The 18,949-nt window shown below is 41.8% G+C and overlaps 1 protein-coding gene across 1 annotated transcript; it reads right to left on the minus strand.

The window, feature by feature from the left end:
• Positions 1–11,975: 11,975 nt before the first annotated feature.
• Positions 11,976–18,357, minus strand: GKN2 (gastrokine 2). Its single transcript, XM_074981916.1, has 6 exons — positions 18,346–18,357; positions 16,562–16,615; positions 15,713–15,844; positions 15,176–15,286; positions 13,568–13,721; positions 11,976–12,058 (listed from the first exon to the last, which is right to left on the minus strand). Exons 1-6 carry the CDS (start codon positions 18,355–18,357, stop codon positions 11,976–11,978), a joined length of 546 nt encoding a protein of 181 aa, XP_074838017.1.
• Between the last annotated feature and the right edge of the window lie 592 nt (positions 18,358–18,949).

An 18,949-nucleotide genomic window follows, 5' to 3' on the forward strand; every position in this document is an offset into this window, starting at 1 on the left:
TGTATGCCTACAAACCAACTCACGTTGTATTAACATGTTATGGTATATCTAGTACAATGTGAGTTGGTCGATACTGATACAGATACACTCTCTCTCAGAGACGTCCTCTTTTTTACAGGTCAAACATGGTAATCCTAGTTATATGGAAATCGGAGGGGGAGTTGTGTATGGGAGGGGATGAATACTGAAAAGATACTGGATTGCTTCATGGTGCATGTGATTATATAAATACTTGTGCTTAGCAGTGGTTGGTTGGGGCCTTTACTGCCCCTCAAATGAGCAAGGGGCTCAGCAAAGGTTAAATGTAGCAGAGCTTGAGAAATGAGACTGGAATTTCTGCTAGTTCCCACTATGGGATGCTTGACATATTTTAACATCTTGTCAACATGCACTGCATGATACCAGCTCTGGGAACCCAGACAAGTTCCTAATCACCATTCTGGTTTTAATAAGATGGAAATCCGTTCTCAGTATTATTCCAATATATTCGCCTGGGACTAACACCCTCAGTAATTAGACCCATAGAAGCTGGTTAAAAACACTCTTGATGTGTCAACTCATGTACATTCTCTCTCTTATTCTAAAATAAATTTCCAAGCTCCAACATGGCATAGGACTAGGTCAGAACCAAACCAAATTAAATTCTTTATTTCACTTTGGTGGGAATCAGCAGGTGGCAGGATCAAGTGTGATTTTTAAGATAACTCACAGAAAGTAACAGCCCTGCTATCTTTTTATCCTTGTCTTCCCATTTTCCTTCCCCAGAATCCTCTTAGTGATACCACCTATATGCCTTTACCCTCACTCCTGCTGTTTTCAGTCTGTCCTGGATACAGGTTCAAATCCTGGTCAGGCAGACTCAAGCCTTCTTCCCTCTTGGTGTAGCTGTATGGTGGACTTTCAGGTGGCTTTCACAGTTCAGTTCTTCTCATTGTGGCTAGCAAACCCTCATGTCCTGTGTGCTCTGTGCATTGTTTATGTTGAAAATCCTTTGGAAATTAGGAGACAAGGGCGGGATCTCCTCTGTCAAGTTTGACTAAAATGGCCCTCGCTCCACCATTATACAGTGTGCTATTTGCTGGCTGCCAGCTGTTCTATGCCCAAAGGAAAGCTGTACACTGGTGTTGGTTGTGGGACCCCATCCCTCTTTCACAGAAGTGAAATGGGTCTTTTGTCAGACAAGCTGGTTAAGTTTCTTCATATAATAGAACATTGGCAGTATGGCATTTGGTACAGTCTGGTTAGCTCAGTTGGTAGAGTAGGGGGTAGGGGCTCAGGCCCCATGCTGGGCAAAGCCCTTTCAATTACATTCTTCACTTGCATGAGTTCCAAACACACAGAGCACTGCCTTCAAAACTAATATTTAAATGGGGAGCGTTACATTCCTGGAGGACAACTCTGCCCCAACACTTTTGAGTTGTATGAAGAAAAGTACATATAACTGCAGAGGCTCTGGATGAGGGCTCAGTTCTTGGCTCTGTCATAGACTCACCATCAATGACTGATAAGTGGCTCCATCTCCATGGCCTACATCCTCAAAGGATCTTGTTTTCATTGGAAACTAGGCATCTAGCTACTTTTGGGAATCTGTGACAATGTTTCCCATCTATAATATTGGGGTGATAATTCTTCCTTCTATTTACATTACCCTGGATCAGGAGCATGCAAAGATAAATCTGATACCATCTTCACATCTGAGCTCTGACAAGTTCCCTGCTCCTTGGCTATAACAGAAGGCCTGGTCCTCTGTCTATGCATGGCTGATTTGTGTTCTACTTCTGAACTCTTTATTCAGGCAAAATTCGCATGAACAGGAGAAAGGAAAGAAGGACCAATCTCATAGGAATATGTAGGCGCTATCTGGGTGACACTGATGAATTGCAACATATGGTATATAGGTCAGTTAGTTATTCAGATGTGCAGTGTGCTCATGTACACATAAGCTATGCTATATAACCATTTGTTAAAACAAAAGTACTAACATGTTAGAACTGTAATTGCCGCAGGTTTATACTGTGTCAGTGTTTGTTCTGTTCCCCTCATAATCCCACAATCATTTGCCTTTTTTTCTTGCCTGCAAGACACTAGGCAGACAGCAGCCATCAGCTGCAGTGAGATCAGCATAGGTCTTATTGTCTTGAACCTGATCCTGCACAAGGGTCTGCAGGCAGAGATTCCACCTAAAGGCAGCCTGGTTCAAGTTTTGGCTGTGACAATATACAGAACATGCAGCAATTTTGACTACTCCATGAAAAACCATGCTGGGCATTCAGATGGTGTAGAAATGGGTCCACAGGTAGACTGGGCCCAGTTTAGTGTCTGACCAGGAATTAACCACTGCGGTGCATCAAATACTCACTGCCCAGGATAACCTGGTACAGCTTAATGAAACCAAATTCAGCCCTAGTGTCAGAAGGAATAACCTCCATGGATCAAGCTCCACAGGCAAGTTAGGAGTTGAAATACTTTTCTGGATCTGGGCTTCACTTACGAAATTTGGCTCCCTTTACTTCATCAGTGCTGTGACTGCCAAGGCTGGCAGCGATTCGTGACCCGTTCATTTCAGTCATGCTTCTTGCACCAATGGTGAATGGTGAATTTGTCCCTGCCTCTTTAAAAATATCACCATTGACACTGCTTGCTGTAATTTTAAAGTTCTGAAAAGAAAAAATCTCAAGGGCCATGAACAAAGCCACACTTCGGGGGCAGGGTAATTGACACAAGAGATATGGCTGGGGAGCAGAGGTCAGGCTTTTCTCTCATTACAGTGCTCCAGAAAGAGGTGATAGTGCTCCTTAACCATCTCCCCACCTTGTTCCTGTACTTCTCTTCCGATCCAATAGAGATAAGCCGAAGGGAAACACTCTTGCAGTCATTCCATTTCCACCCCGACATTCCCCAGCTCAGCTGCTTGCTCTCAGGGCTTTCACCACCCAATGGGCTCTAGACATTCTTTCTGAGCATGACAGAAATCTGGCCTCCCTCTGCACAAACAAAAAAGTTTATCCCACATATTAAAGCAGATCCAGCCAGCAAAGCATCTCAGGACACAGTATATATGAGTGATGTTGCCTTGCACCACCTGCATGTCTTTGTACCACGCTGCATTGGTTATATAAACCTGGAAGTGATTAGGTTGGCCAGGTAGCTGTGTTAGGGTATGGCTACACAGCAGCCTTATTTTGAAATAAGATATTCCGCAAGAGCTATTCCAGAGTAGTTTATTTTGAAATAACGCTGCTACACACAAAATGCATTTCGAAATAGCACTTGTCTATTTCGAAATGCAGCATCTACATGCATAGATCCTATTTGGAAATAGAAGCATTGGACGCATTATGGATTATTTAGAAATAGGCTCTATTTCCCGTCTTAACAGCCCCTATTTGGAAGTAGGCTCTATTCCTCATGGAATGAGGTTTGCCAATTTTGAAATAAGCCAACTGTTATTTCAAAATTATTTTGCAATAATGGTTGTGTTGCGTAGACACTTGCACAGTTATTTCAAAACAGTGGCTGTTATTTCAAAATAACTTTGCTGTGTGACCCTCTCTATCAGAGCTTTGCTTTTGTAAGGGACTTGAAGATTTGGCCTAATTACAATCAAATGTGCTGCAAAGGGCCAGATCCTATAAGACGTAATGACTCTGAGCTGCCCACTAGTATGTGAATGTCAGACAAAAGGAGAATAGTTCTGTCACTTTCCCAACCCTTTTTGTGTTCTAAACAGTTGCTAGGTAGATATTTCAGAGTACAGTGCCACAGGTAATATGTTAAGCTGAGTCTTTTTCGTTTGCTTTTTTGAGCTAGAGATGGAAAAGGCTGAATTGAAACCCAGTCATTAATTAGTCCATTTCTGATAAAAAACTAAACTGTTCATCAGGAATTCTCACTGAGATAAGGAAAGAGCTTCACTCTATGGGGCAGCAGATTTCTTATCTCTATGGCCCTCCTGGTTGCTGATAAGAGAAGTATATAGATATAGTTGTATGCACCAGGAACTTGAGGCATTCTCTATCTGTTTCTTTGATTATCTGTCAAAGGACAAAAAAAAAAAAACCCAGTAAGTATATTTTCTAGTTTAAGTATGATGAATATGAGGTTATACATGGGTACTTTCTATCTTCAATATAATAAGCTGTTAAATTATTACTGCAAAAGAAGTGCCCTGCTTTTTTACAGCATTACAATGCTGTGCATCTAGCTCAGATCAGCCAGAGGGATTTGCAAGGCTGTTTTATTAATATATATATGTAGTAAATTTAAAAAGCATAGGTCTGAGAGCACTAGCAGAGCCTGAAGTAATCTGGTCATCTCCAGAGCAGTTCAGAAACCATGCAAGCTTCCCTGGCATTGTCCTCCCAACAGTCCTAGAATGTAACTAGGAATGATCATCTGAGATGTATAGTTAGTGTCTCTGAACCATTGGGGCACATAGTTCAGTGCCTTGGACATTGTCCTTAGGTGCTTATTCCTCCTCCTAGACACAAATAGCTGTTCTGGTGTAAAATACCTTTATATCAAAATAACTATGGCTACACGAGGATTTTATCGCATTAACTATACTAAACAAAACAAAACAGCAAGCGTGTAGCACTTTAAAGACTGACAAAATAATTTATTAGGTGATGAGCTTTTGTGGGGCAGACCACAATAGTGCTCTTTTCAGAAGAACTGGGTCTGTCCCATGAGAGCTCATTACCTAATAAATCATTTTGCTAGTCTTTAAAGTGCTATGTGACTGCTTTTTTGTTTTGTTAAGATACAGACTAACTGTTACAATTAACTATACTGGTCTAGTTAAAGCTGTATAACTTTCTCAATGCTGACAGGTCATTAACAATAAATAAAAAAAAAGCTGCAATAATATAATCCATCACAATGAATTCCTGGAGGATTATATATGACTTTCAGATCAGCTATAAAACTGAGGTTGTGTCTAGATGGAGTAATTAAAGATCCCATGGCATTCATTTTTATATCAAAATTCCATTTTCCTCAATTCAGTTAACTGTAGTATTTTTTGTTTCTTGTCCTAAATTGTGATTGTAGCATTGTTACTAGTGGTTAAAAAAACTGTTTTATTTTATTCCAGTGATGGCTAAATTTCAGTGGCAGGTGACAGAATCTCAAGATAGTTGGCATAGCAGTTCGGCAAGTACAGGAATCTCTGTGAAATTTGTGGAATCTCTGTGAAATTTGGTTCATACAAACTGTGTCTACACGTGCACGCTACTTCGAAGTAGTGGCACTAACTTCGAAATAGCGCCTGTCGCGGCTACACGCGTCTGGCGCTATTTCGAAGTTAACTTCGACATTAGGCGGCGAGACGTCGAAGTCCCTAACCTCATGAGGGGATCGGAATAGCGCCCTACTTCGACGTTCAACGTCGAAGTAGGGACCGTGTAGACGATCTGCGTCCCGCAACGTCGAAATTGCCGGGTCCTCCATGGCAGCCATCAGCTGGGGGGTTGAGAGATGCTCTCTCTCCAGCCCCTGCGGGGCTCTATGGTCACTGTGTGCAGCAGCCCTTAGCCCAGGGCTTCTGGCTGCTGCTGCGGCAGCTGGGGATCCATGCTGCATGCACAGGGTCTGCAACCAGTTGTCGGCTCTGTGTATCTTGTGTTGTTTAGTACAACTGTGTCTGGGAGGGGCCCTTTAAGGGAGCGGCTTGCTGTTCAGTCTGCCCTGTGACTCTGTCTGCAGCTGTGCCTGGCACCCTTATTTCGATGTGTGCTACTTTGGCGTGTAGACGTTCCCTCGCAGCACCTATTTCGATGTGGTGCTGCGCAACGTCGAAATTGAACATCGACGTTGCCAGCCCTGGAGGATGTGTAGACGTTATTCTTCGAAATAGCCTATTTCGATGTAGGCTTCATGTGTAGACGTAGCCACATAGTCATAAAGAAGCATGGAGTATGACAGAAGGAGATTAAGGCAGAAAAAAATACAGAGCTCTCATTATAGGAGCAATGTGTTAGTTAAAAGGTGCTCAGCAGAATCAGACAAGTAATCAGCTCATATTTATGTTTTGTAATATAAAAGGCTGAGTGTGTCCATAGTTTATTCTTTGTTTTACAGTAACTTTTTGCTTCCAGGTTGTTCAATCACAGGGCTTCCTTCTGTCATTGCAAAGACGAGTAAAGATGCATTCCCAAGTCTGGGGCAGATCATCATGTTCAAGGACCAGAAGGTGAGAGGTCAATACACACGTGGAAATGTTAGTCAAAATAACACATTTTAGAAACAGGGCACAATCCAGATCCTACTGAAGTCAATGAGTGTTTTGCTATTGGGGTCAGTGGGCAAAGAGTTCAGTCCCCAGCTATGGAATTCAGTACAATTGTATCAGTTTAAAATGGGTGTAAAATAGGGGATAGTCATGTCCATGCTCCCTAAAAATGCTCACTTGGCCAGAAGAAGATCATCATGCTTTTTATAGCTGCGTCTACACGTGCACGTTACTTCGAAGTAGCGGCACTAACTTCGAAATAGCGCCCGTCACGTCTACACGCGTCGGGCGCTATTTCGAAGTTGAAATCGACATTAGGCGGCGAGACGTCGAAGTCGCTAACCCCATGAGGGGATGGGAATAGCGCCCTACTTCGACGTTCAACATCGAAGTAGGGACGTGTAGACGATCCGCGTCCCGCAACATCGAAATAGCGGGGTCCTCCATGGCGGCCATCAGCTGGGGGGTTGAGAGATACTCTCTCTCCAGCCCTTGCGGGGCTCTGTGGTCACCGTGGGCAGCAGCCCTTAGCCCAGGGCTTCTGGCTGCTGCTGCTGCAGCTGGGGGTCCGTGCTGCATATACAGGGTCTGCAACTAGTTGTTGGCTCTGTGTATCTTGCACTGTTTAATGAAAGTGTGTCTGGGAGGGGCCCTTTAAGGGAGCGACTTGCTGTTGAGTCCGCCCCGTGACCCTGTCTGCAGCTGTGCCTGGCTCCCTTATTTCGATGTGTGCTACTTTGCCGTGTAGACGTTCCCTCGCTGTGCCTATTTCGATGTTGGGCTGAGCAACGTCGAAGTTGAACATCGACGTTGCCAGCCCTGGAGGACGTGTAGACGTTATTCATCGAAATAGCCTATTTCGATGTCGCAACATTGAAATAAGCTATTTCGAAGTTGGGTGCACGTGTAGACGTAGCCAATGTGATACAGTATTGTGTTCCATGTCCTGGGCTGAATTTTCTCGTACTTACAGCCTTGAAAATCAGTGTTATGCCAAGGTGAAGCAGCTGCAGTAGGAAACAGACATAACTGAGATCAGAACCAATAGGTCTGCATCCATTTTATTAATATTACAATGTTACGAATCTGCATTCTCCTCTTCCATTTAGCTTTGTATCACTAGCATTGCTGTTTCCACACCTTCTCAAACATTATTCAAATGCTGCTATATGCACCATGTTAGGCTGTTCTTTGAATACTTAGCACATTTTTATTTAACTCAGAAACAGAATGCTGTTAACCTGGACATACATGCCTCTTAACAAATTCTTGATCTATATTTTTTTTCATGTGCCAGATTCTCAGCTGGGCCACCAAGTTCCAATGAGCAGTGGATGGGACTTATTTTTCCCTTATTCATGAAACATCCACAAATGCCCTGCATTTTTAATGAATTTATTCACTAGTCGAAATTATTAGATGAAAGCCTACTTGGTGAAAGTCACTCCTGTGCAGAGGACCAGTCTGAGGCTTAAACACTACTTGGACTCTGAGTTACATGGATCATACATGGTTTTTAAGCTTTGTGCCACCTCTCTAAACAAGAATATTTCAACCTGCATAAACAAATTTGCAGCTTATTAATTATTACACAGCTACCCATTTGGAAGTATCCCTTTAAGTATTTAATAAACAAGCTGTATTACTGGCTACAGACACATGGAATTGTTATTTTCCCCTAATTGGCTGACCTCGTACCAGCTGCTCAGCTGTTGTAACTAAGCACATCCTCACAGACTTTGAGAGCTATGCTAATTTACCTGAGGATCTCTTAATAATTTACATCTGCCAAGGACCCAAAACCAACATTGTTTCCTCACCAAACTTATTTTATGTTAAAGTCTTTGGACACACCCAAAACCAGAGCAGCCCCTCAGCTTAGCTCACGAGAGCAGTTCAGGGAATACTCTTGCTCCAGTGTTCTCTGTAACAGCCAGTCCAGTTCTGCAGTCAGCCAAGTCTGTCCCCCTTTGAAGTAATTGAAGTCCAGCTGTTGTTGGCCAGCCCCACAACTCTCTCTCTGCTCAGCTGGCCTCTTCATAACCCCTTCATATGTCCTTCCAAAGTAAACAGGACTGAGCAGAATTGAACTCTTCATTCATAGAATACCAGGTTCCAGGGCTTTTCCCTGAGCTCCTTGGTAGAATTCAAAACTACAAGCAAAAATAAACATGGCCAAAGCTCCTTTGGTCCCTCTCCAAGCTTGGGCATCTTGTCCCTCTTGGACTCCTTTTTAGCTCCCTGTTCTTGTTGTGTACCACCAGCCCCAGGACTAGGGCACCAAGCCCCAGGGAGCCAGCGCTCCCCGCCCTGTCCACCTCCAGCCCCAGGGAAGCTGCAGCCACAGGTGCTCCCCGCCCAGAGCCCTGTGAGAGTGGTGACCCATGGGAACTTGAGGCGCAGAGCCCCGAGAAAGCGGCAGCCGTGCGCATTCCCACAGCCCCCGAGGGCCTAAATATCGGACATTTCCTCCCTTTTAAAAAAATAAATTGGGATGCCTTTTTGGCATCCCAAACATGGGACTTTCATGCCAAATTGGGGATGGTTGGTCACTCTACCGAGGACTAGCACCCTGAAGTGGGGTTTCTTGGTTCAGGGGGACACAATGGGAGTTATGAGCCACTCCTGCAGCTCAGCTCTCTGGCTATAACCCAACTTGGCTGCTTTCTTTCACAGACAGCTCCTGGTTTTGTTCCTGAAAGTCTTTGTAGGTTTTGGCCATATTAACATGACCTCCTTAGTCCTCCATGGTCAGGCTGGGGTGTAGTTAATTACAGTATAGGTGAAACTGAGTCTATTTCCCTTTAAAGGTCAGTCACCCTGGGCAATATTTGCTTTGATACTGACAAGCCTCCACTTAGTTGCTCACAAAAAAAGGAATGAGAACAGTTGTGAGGAAGGTCATGAAGAAAAATTGTATTTATTGGTAGATTAACTCCAAAGAGACATAAACAGGTGCTTAAAATTAAATACATCCATAAGTGCAGACCTGCACAAACCTGGGTGGACAATTGGTTTCTTTTGCAGGGAGAATTTTATAAATTTTTTATAAACCCAAACTGAACATATTTGTGTAAAAACCTTTGCTTCTTTTTTTTAACTTTCAGCTGAAAGCTTTCAGTTTTTAAGCAAAGTGCCAAAATTTTCAACAGAAAACAGATGCTGTACGTGAAAAATTTTGCTGAGTCCAAAACTCAATGCAATTTTTACTGAACGCTTTCAACTTTCTGGGAGACAAATAAAGAATATTCACACATAACATGCTTGGTCCTGCCATGATGTTGATGGTGCGGCCTGATGTTAATACAGGAGACTGGACTTGATGACCTCTTGATGTCACTTCAAATTCTATGATTTTATTCTACTAAAGGGAAGGTATGGGTAGTAAAAAACCCAGTTATACAGTCAATTTCAGCTTAAGATAACCGTATATTGAGTCTGCAAATCTGCAGATTTCTGCTCTATATCTGTGGGTATCTGCATCCGTGAATGTGGATGTGGATATCTGCAGCTCATTTTTGCAGAAACAGATGTGGCTGTAGATACTAAATTTGTATCTGTGCAGGACTGCATTATTTTTTACTAAAAAAATGCCAGTTCATCAGTAACAAAACTGTTTGCAAACCAGGGACAATTTATATGAATCTCCCAATTTGATCTTTTTGGGTGAAAAAAAGGTTTAAAATAGTTGATATGAAAAGTTTCATTTTTTTGAGTTGAAATGACTTTTCAGTTACAAATGTTATAAATGTTCATGAAAACTGTTGAAAAAAGTTCGAAGTTGAAATGAACCCACAGCATTCATCTAAGCGAAATATTTCAATTGACCTGAACTGATTTTTTTGTTGCCAGTTCATGACAATTTTCAAGATTTTGATTTTTTTTTTTTGGTCCTGATTTCATATAGGAGAAATTTCCATAGGCAAGGAAGAATATTTCCCACCCAACTCTGGTCCCAGGCCAGTTTCTAACATACAGTTGTCCACATTACAGATCCCACCAACTGAATCGTGTCTCCTAGAAGGCACCCTCAACAGACAGCCCAAAGAGTGGGGAATGAACTACTTTTTCACTCTTCCAGGTGTTACTTTCAAAGCAATTATTGAGGCACATTGACAGAACAAGATGGGGAAATTTTCTCAACCTGTACCTCATCTGTGGATCAATAAAGCACTATCAATCCTGCACTTTTCACCAGTGCTAGGTTCACTGTAAAATATTATTAAATAGAAAATCCTCTCTCTTGGAGACACATACAAATATTCCTGCGTTTAATAGCCAGTATTGAACTCTCCTGATACATTTTTTCTGGCTCACCAAAGATCTGCAGCCTGTTGTGAATTGGATTAATTTGTCGAACAGAACAGTTTAATCATAAGAAGATAAAATGCTCCATTAATAAATGACAGATTTTTTGATGAACAGCCAGATATGTAAATAACTAGCATAGGAAATTGTCCAATTCTCTGGACTCCTATGTATGCTCTGCTCACTGGCAGCCTTTCAAGGTTCAGTAGGCTGCATTTTCCAACTATGTATTATACATTCCTCCCAAACACTGATGAGAAGGGGGCAGGGAAGTTTTAACTCCTTCACGGAAATCCATCAGACAAGCCTGCAGCTATGTTACTTTGCTGTACTTCAGTCATTTCCCCTTGCAAGAAGTACACTGAGCAATAGGCTTAGCTTTGAAAATTGGTGCTGAAGAAAGAATGCTTTTTTAACCAAGGAAAAAAGCTTTTGAGGGGCATGTATCTTTTTGTTTTGCATTTGTACAGCACTTAGCACCAGGGGGCCTTGGACCATAACTAGGGCTCCTTGTTGCTACCACAATATAAACAATTAACAACAACAATAATAATTAATAATAAGTGACGATGAGATTTCAAAGGTCATAAGGAAGGTAGTCAATTCCAACTGACCTAGGCCTCTTTGAAAATGGCAGCCAAAGTCAGTGTGGAACCTAAAATGTCCTGCAAAACAAAGGGTCCTATCCCTTGGGATTGTGTTGGGAGGATGTCCAGATTCAATGTTTGGTTCGTCTCATATATAAACTTCCGGAGCTAAACTTTCTCACAGGTGGAGGGTGTTAAGGTCTGGGGTTTTGGTTCAGAGTCATCTCTAAAAATAATGTTTAAATAAAAGATCCTAAAAGGAATTCTAAAATATTAAGATGAGGCTTCTAGTCTGGATGGCATCTGTCCGTCTCCTCTGTATCAGTCTCTTTAGCCATTACATTTACAGAGTGTTAGTGACTGAAGAATCTAGTTGCTGACTTTACTGAGGAGTTTTGTCTCTAAAACACCCTGCCAGGCATAGCCAGCATTGTATATGTCACATTGCATGCTGAATGGATAAATGTATCAAGGGCAGCTTTATTCTGGTTTGGAAGGAAGCATAAAAACAGCACAGAAATAAGAGGAGATTCATTTAGTTGTGTGAATAGAGGGCACTTGGTCTTGCTATGAGTGCAGGAGACTGAACTCAGTGACATCTCGGGGTTCCTTCCAGTTCTAATATTCTATGATCTATGTCTGCTTGATTTGTAAAAGAAAAGCTAGGCAGTTGGAATGAATCATTCTTTCATTAGTAGATCATAGTTTGCAGAGAGATTGTGAGAGGCTGATTACGTGGAACAATGAGATCTGTCCCAGTTTAATAACGCTGCTCATGGCTTACAATGAATGAAAACACCTGGAAAATAATAAGCCCATTTCAAGTAATGGCACTGCCGGGGTCATGTTTAAATATCAATTTTTCCACAGATTGAAATGCCCAAGATGCCTAGGATTCCTGCTTTAGCACAGCCACCTGCTTTTATGGGACCTACACAGGAAACAAGGACACAAGCATATTTTCAGTGACAATTCTCCAAAATCAAGCAAAAAAGGTACAAGCATAGGAATTGACTCTTTTCTAGGGCACAGTCCAACATACATTTGAGGCTCCTTTTCATTTGTGTGGGAGTTGCATCAGACTCTTAGGCTGTGGCCACGCTAGCCCCCGCTTTTGGAGGGGCTATGGTAATGTGGCACTTCAGGATATGCTAATGACGCTCCATGAATATGCAGTGCCTCATTAACATAATGGCCGCCATGCTCCCTTTGAAACTGCTGGTTTTGAAATGCAGCCACTCATGTAGCCGGGGGGCCTTTCAAAACGGATCCCTGATTTCAAAAGCCCCTTCTTCCCAAAACAAGGTGGGAATAAGGGCTCTTGAAACCAGGGGATCATTTCGAAAGGCCCTCCTGCTACATGGGCGTCTGTGTTTTGAAACCGGCAGTTTTCGAAGCATGCACGGCTGCCATTATGCTAATGAGGTACTGCATATTCATGGCGGCACCTCGTTAGCATATCCCAAAGTGCCACATTACCATAGCCTGAGCCATTCATGTGTCAAGCCACTAGACCCACTATAGCCATTAAAACAGCTTGGGGAGCACTAGAGAACAAGGGACTCTTGCTAGCAGCAGGTGTAATCGGGGAGCAGCAATAGGGGTGTCAGATGGTGCTAACTTGGTGTGTTTTGCAAGACAGATCCTGACCCCACCGCTTCAGCACGTCCGTCAATTACTAAATTGTCAAGAGCAGAGTTGCTTTAAGGCAGATGAGCCCAAGCTCTCATTTTAGGGAGAAGGAGGACAGTACAGTGATTTGCATATTAGTCATGGGCATGGATATAAACAGCATGTGGGGGTGCTCAGGGGGAACATGCACCCTCCACACTGCCCCTCTGTACCCATCGTAAATGCTATGACATTTCCAGTGAGTACAGGGTGTGGGGGGGTGCAGTCCTAACCCTGCCTGGCAGTAGTGAATCTTAAAAGTTTTACTCCTAGGCCATGCTGCTCCAGGGGAAGGAAGAGACTGCTCCGACACCCATTGGATATGGGGGGTGAAGGCAGAGCAGGGGCAGGGAAGGGGTGGGTCATGGGCAGAGCAGGAATGGGAGGGGGCAGGGTAAGGGATCTTTGGCTGTTGCACCCCCTGCAATTCTTGCACTGTTCACCTCTGGACATGGGAGACCTTGTTTAATTCCCTGCATCACCAGAGAGGCCCTGTGTGATCCAGGGCAAGTCACATAGGATAGAATGCTCAAAAGGAAAGACCATGACTCCTTTTGAGCATTATGCCCTTAGCCTCTCTCTGCCTTGGTTACCCATTGATAAAATGGGGGATAATGACATCTTCCTGCCACCCAAGGAAATATATATTAAAGATTTTGTGGTGCTCAAGTGTTCTGGTTCATCTGAGAACCATAGATAGAACTAGGGAAAAAAGCTCCTTTAAGGCTCAGCTCCTTCTAAAGAATTTGATTTAATTCTTATTACTGACCTTCAACCCGGCGAACCCTGAAGACAGGCACACCTTTGCAGAGTTTCTCAATGGGTCTACCAAAGATAAGCCACTCCTTGATTTCAGCAATTATAGAGTCCTTGGGTTCATATTCCACCCACACGATTCTGGGGGAAAACATCTTGTTCATCATCTAAAAGGAGAAAGTTTTAAAATATGGTTAGCAATACATTTTTAGTCCTTCGTCATCTGTAACATCCTTGTGAGAAACTCTCACCTATAACAAATTTTCTCTAGCCACCTACAAAGCATCATCTAAAGAGAACAGAGGAGGAAGGAAATAAACACAATCAAAGTTCACGAAAGAGTAATTCTATGCACATAGCAAAGATGAATTACATTAATAAAATATTTAAAATGGTTGTTAATACTACTATAAAACAGCTGTATGGTTTTATCTTTGGCACCTTTTACTTTGGGAGGCAGACCTGTCCTTGCCTACAGCCAGCCAGCCAACCTTAAACAAATTGTCACCAGCAACTATAGACCACACCAAGGTAACTCTAAACCTGGAACCAGTCCCTGCAACAAACCTCGATGCCAGCTCTGCTCACATATCTATACCAGCGATATCATCACAGGACCTAGCCACATCAACCACACCGTCAGGCGCTCTTTCACCTGCACATCTACTAATATAATATATGCCATCATGTACCAGCAATGTCCCACTGCAATTTACATTGGTCAGACTGGACAGTCTTTATGTAAAAGAATAAATGGAAATAAATCAGACATCAGGAACAGTAACATACAAAAACCTGTAGGAGAACACTTCAATCTCCCTGGACACTCAGTAACAGATTTAAAAGTAGCAGTCCTACAAAAAAAATTTCAAAAATAAAATGCAAAGAAAATTTCAGAGCTGCAATTCATTTGCAAATTTGACACCATCAACCAAGGATTGAACAGAGACTGGGAGTGGCTAGCCAGTTACAAAAGCAGTTTCTCTGCTCTTGATGGTCACAACTCCACATTAGCTACTGGTAATGGGCCACATCCTCCCTGACTAAACTGACTTGATTTCTCCTCTCTTGATGTTCACAACTCCACATTAACTGCTGATAATGGGCCACATCCTTCATGACTGAACAGACCTTGTCAACTCTGGCCCTCTCCTTGACTGAGACTCCCTCTTTAAACCTTCCTCTGGACCCCCACGCCACATGCATCTGACAAAGTGGGTCTTTGCCCATGAAAGCTTATGCTCCAAAATATCTGTTGGTCTATTAGATGCCACAGGACTTCTTGTTGTTTTTGACTTCCATGTTCATCTTCCCAATCTGTAGAGATGATTTTTCTATGCACATGTTGTTGTTCATGTGTTACATGAATGGATGAATTCTGAAATCTCCCCTCAAGCCAAAGCGCTATTAATTTCAGTGAAAGTTTTGCCAGGATAGGAGAGTCATGGACTGGCGCTAGTAAACTGATGGCCAAGTGTTCACTTTGGCAAGCAGAATTATCTTTAGTGAGTGAATCCATGTGGTGTGGATGGATTTGCATGGCCATTTCAAAGTTTTGGCCAAGTGTGGCCACAGCCTTAATTTGTACTTGTATACAGTACATAATACTCCAGGCAATTACCTGTTTCTCATAAGCAAGACGTCCAATTTCTCGCAGCTCTGGAATATAGCCTTTCTCCATTTTTAATACAAAGCAGGCCCTCCGGGAAAACAGCCTGGTTGCAATGTATCCCTGTGATGCACAAGAGCAGGTTTTATAATTTGAAAATAGTTACAGCCAACTAATTGCTAATTCTTTTTCTACAGTGGGCCAGTTTCAGCTGCTATCTGCAATAGTGTAAATGCAGAGTGACTTCATGGACTTCAGTGTAGTTATTTTGCATTTACACCACTGTAACTAGGAACAGAATTTACAACTCCATGTCTATGGCTATGTGCAGTTCTAAGGGCAGTATTTATCTTTTCCTGGCTTCAGTACAGATTTCTGCTGCATTGCTTAGACATATCAACAAACCAAAGAGACAGATGTCTAAGACAGACACACTTTAAGGATTATTCATGAGGAGGAGGAAGATGAATTAAGCTAGTTTACTGTATTTAAAAAGAAAAAAAATATGTAGATGATTTTGAACCAAGACAGGTTCTCGTTTTCACTTACATGTTCAAAGTCAAAAATGGTATCAGAAGAGCACATCCCAGCATGGACGTGGATGTCAGCAATATGACGTTCATTGCTAATAGTCACAGTTTGTTGGACGTAATCATTGTCAGGTCCAGGGAGGCTATAGATCTGAGCATAAAACACAAAATATGTGATGATAGTCACCTTTTTCACTCATCTGAGAAGGCAACCTAAAAGACAGTGTTTTACCTGTTACGATTCAAAGGCTAATGAAGTTAAAGAACTAAAATTAGTCTGATTTTTATTTACATAATGGTCCTTTAAATTCACTTTGAATGTACAAGGCCTCTTTATCCTACCAAAATGGCTAACAGAGGCCTTACTGTAAATAAGAACAAGGCCTGCTGGTGAAATGTTAAGAAAGCCAAGAGCTCTTTTGGTGTGCTAACCAGCATCAATGGTTTATAAGGTGAACATAATTAGTTAAGATGTATAGCAGCAAATATTTCTTCATAAAAATATCTATTGGATTGTGAATTATGCTTGCTGAGGGAGGGGTGGACTTGTAGATAACTATGTGGGGCATAATCCTGAACTGATTTAGTGGGATGAAAGGAGGTGATGTCACAGATCTTCTCCTTCTTGGGGGCCCTATCTAACAGTCCTTACTCCAGTAAGCGTTAGAGGGCATTCTTCCTGAGCAATAACTGCAGCATTTTCTGGCTTGGTGTAGAATGCATTTTCCTTTGTGCTCAGCCATAAGTATCTTATTAATTTCTTTGGTTCTATTCTTCCTGGTAATACCACTTCTCTAGGGACTGCATATACTTCTCTAGGCACTGCATATGAATACTAGGCAGCAGAAACCCTTGGCAGTCTACTTACTTCATATGAAGAAGCTTGAGCCCAGAAGACTCCCAGCACAGCAATTACTGTAGCCTGCAAAAGAAATAACAGCATTCATGTACAATAGGAACACTAAAACCCATCATGACACTTGGACAGAATTCAGGCCAAAATTCAGAGCCTGCAGAATTAAGGACTCCAGGGAAGTTGTTTCATTCTCAAGGCTTGCAGATTCATCTCTTGATTGATTTGCATGATGATTATCTGAAAATGATTATATTTCCCACATGTAAGTTTCTTCATGTTAAGTTTCATTTTTCTTGTACCCCTGTGAAACTTTATACAGACCACTTAATCTTAAAGGGAAAAGGAGAAGGAATTTTTAAAAAATTCCTACTTATGAATTTGTTTACTTCTCTATGCTATTACCAAATATAAAGCTAAAGCTAGCTATCATCTTTCCAATTTTTTTTATTTGTGTGTTTTTTTCCATGGAAATATTAGGACGCCCCTAGTTGCAGTACAAAGATGTCTGCACGAGAGACCTCAGAGAGGTAGACATTGAGCTGGTCAACTGGGAAGAACTAGCAGACAACCGCAGCAGATGGAGGCAGGGGTTACACAAGGGCCTTCAGAAGGGTGAGATGAGGATCAGACAGCTAGCAGAGGAGAAGTGAGCGCACAGAAAGCACACTAAGGACTTGCCAGACACCCACCACATCTGCAAGAGATGCAGCAAGGACTGTCACTCTCGTGTGGGTCTTCATAGTCACAGTAGACACTGTAAATGAAGTCCTCAATTGAAACTATAAAGGGTGCGATCCATAGTCTATGCAGACTGAAGGATGCCTACTGTTACTACTACTATTTGGATCCCAAACCAACTTCCCTATTTTTGTTGGAGAAACCATTGGTGCTCCAAGTCAGTTCTCATGCTTCTGGTGAAGTGAAGGAGGTATTTAACAAGTATTTTCTTCCTCCAAAATCTTATTGATATGAAATATGCATAAACAAAAATTTTAGATGGTCAGACTAAAAATCACTTCTCCTTTTCATTGGAACTAGAAGCATATCCAGCTCTTGATCTCCCACAAAATTTGAGATGTTTATATCTGGTGATTGATTGTCCACTGAACAGTTTCTTTTACATTGCTTTTATGAATCTGGTGCCAGTAACTCTCTGACACATGGTACAAGTAATCACCACAGATCAGATCTGGTATGGCATTTCCTAGAGTCCCATATTTGTTTGGGGCCTACTTTTCAAGGTAAGATATTACAAAGTCCAGTCCAAAATCCGAATTTAAAAAAAAAAAGAAGTTCACCAACTATTTCCTATTCATGTCTGTGTCGGCATTCTATGCCTGGCATTGAAACACTTGTACCTGTGTAAAAATTTTGTAATTTCAATTATGTTAATAATTTCACTCAGAAAATATCAGGTAATACTCTTCCTTTTGAGATGTTACATTTGTCCTGCTATTCAAAAATCATATTGGTTGCTGCCAAAATATTCTTGATTCTTCTGAAAAACGATATCAAAAATTTGAAATGAAAACATGATTAAGTTTGGGCTTAACCCTATATTCCTTGCCAATGCATGATTCCCAGAGACTCCAAGAGGACTACTGCAGCACAAAGAATGTAGGAGCACCTAATGAAACATAATTATTCTATTGTACTACCCTAGTGAAACATCATTATTCACAAAACAGTGCTAACTACGCTAAACACTCTTGCTTCTAGCTAAAAGAATTCACAATTTTACAAAAATAGCATTTTTAAAAATAATTACTACTGCAATAAAAGACAAATATACTCACAACTGTGTTCATTTTTCTTTCAGATAAGAACAAGAAGTTGAGGATGAAATGGAAAAAAATTGCAGACACCTCTAACTTTTATATCTTGCTATAGGTGTGGGAAACACTTGACAGAAATATGCTCTGTGACTTGAGCAATTCCGTATCTGTACACCACACCATGGTAAATTGCCTTATCTGAATTTTAGGCCTCGGCAGATAACCTGATCCTGATAGGTCCTACGCACTCGAGTCCACCCTGAAAAGATTATAATTGCTCACTCTGCAAATATCTATTATTTACAAATTAACTCTGGAGGATAGTAATCCTAGTTTTCATTTTTAATTCACAGACATAATTTTGAATTGTGGAGCTTTCTTTATTAGCAGGTGTGTATAAAAGGAAGGATTCTGCTGTTCTGTCTTACTCTCTACATTTTCCTGCCTGTATCTCCATCACCAAACAGCCACATAGCTCGAAGGTGAACTTGGACAGAAACATCTGTATCATAACAACTCACTTGTATTGTAATGACGAGACCAACTTTCTAGGTCAAAGTTAAGGTTTCCCCAAGCCAGTGGGTCATCAGGCTGGCAGAGTTAATGCATATCAGTTCCATCGCCA

This window comes from Carettochelys insculpta, chromosome 31, assembly GCF_033958435.1.
Source record: "Carettochelys insculpta isolate YL-2023 chromosome 31, ASM3395843v1, whole genome shotgun sequence".
NCBI classification, from domain to species: domain Eukaryota; kingdom Metazoa; phylum Chordata; order Testudines; family Carettochelyidae; genus Carettochelys; species Carettochelys insculpta.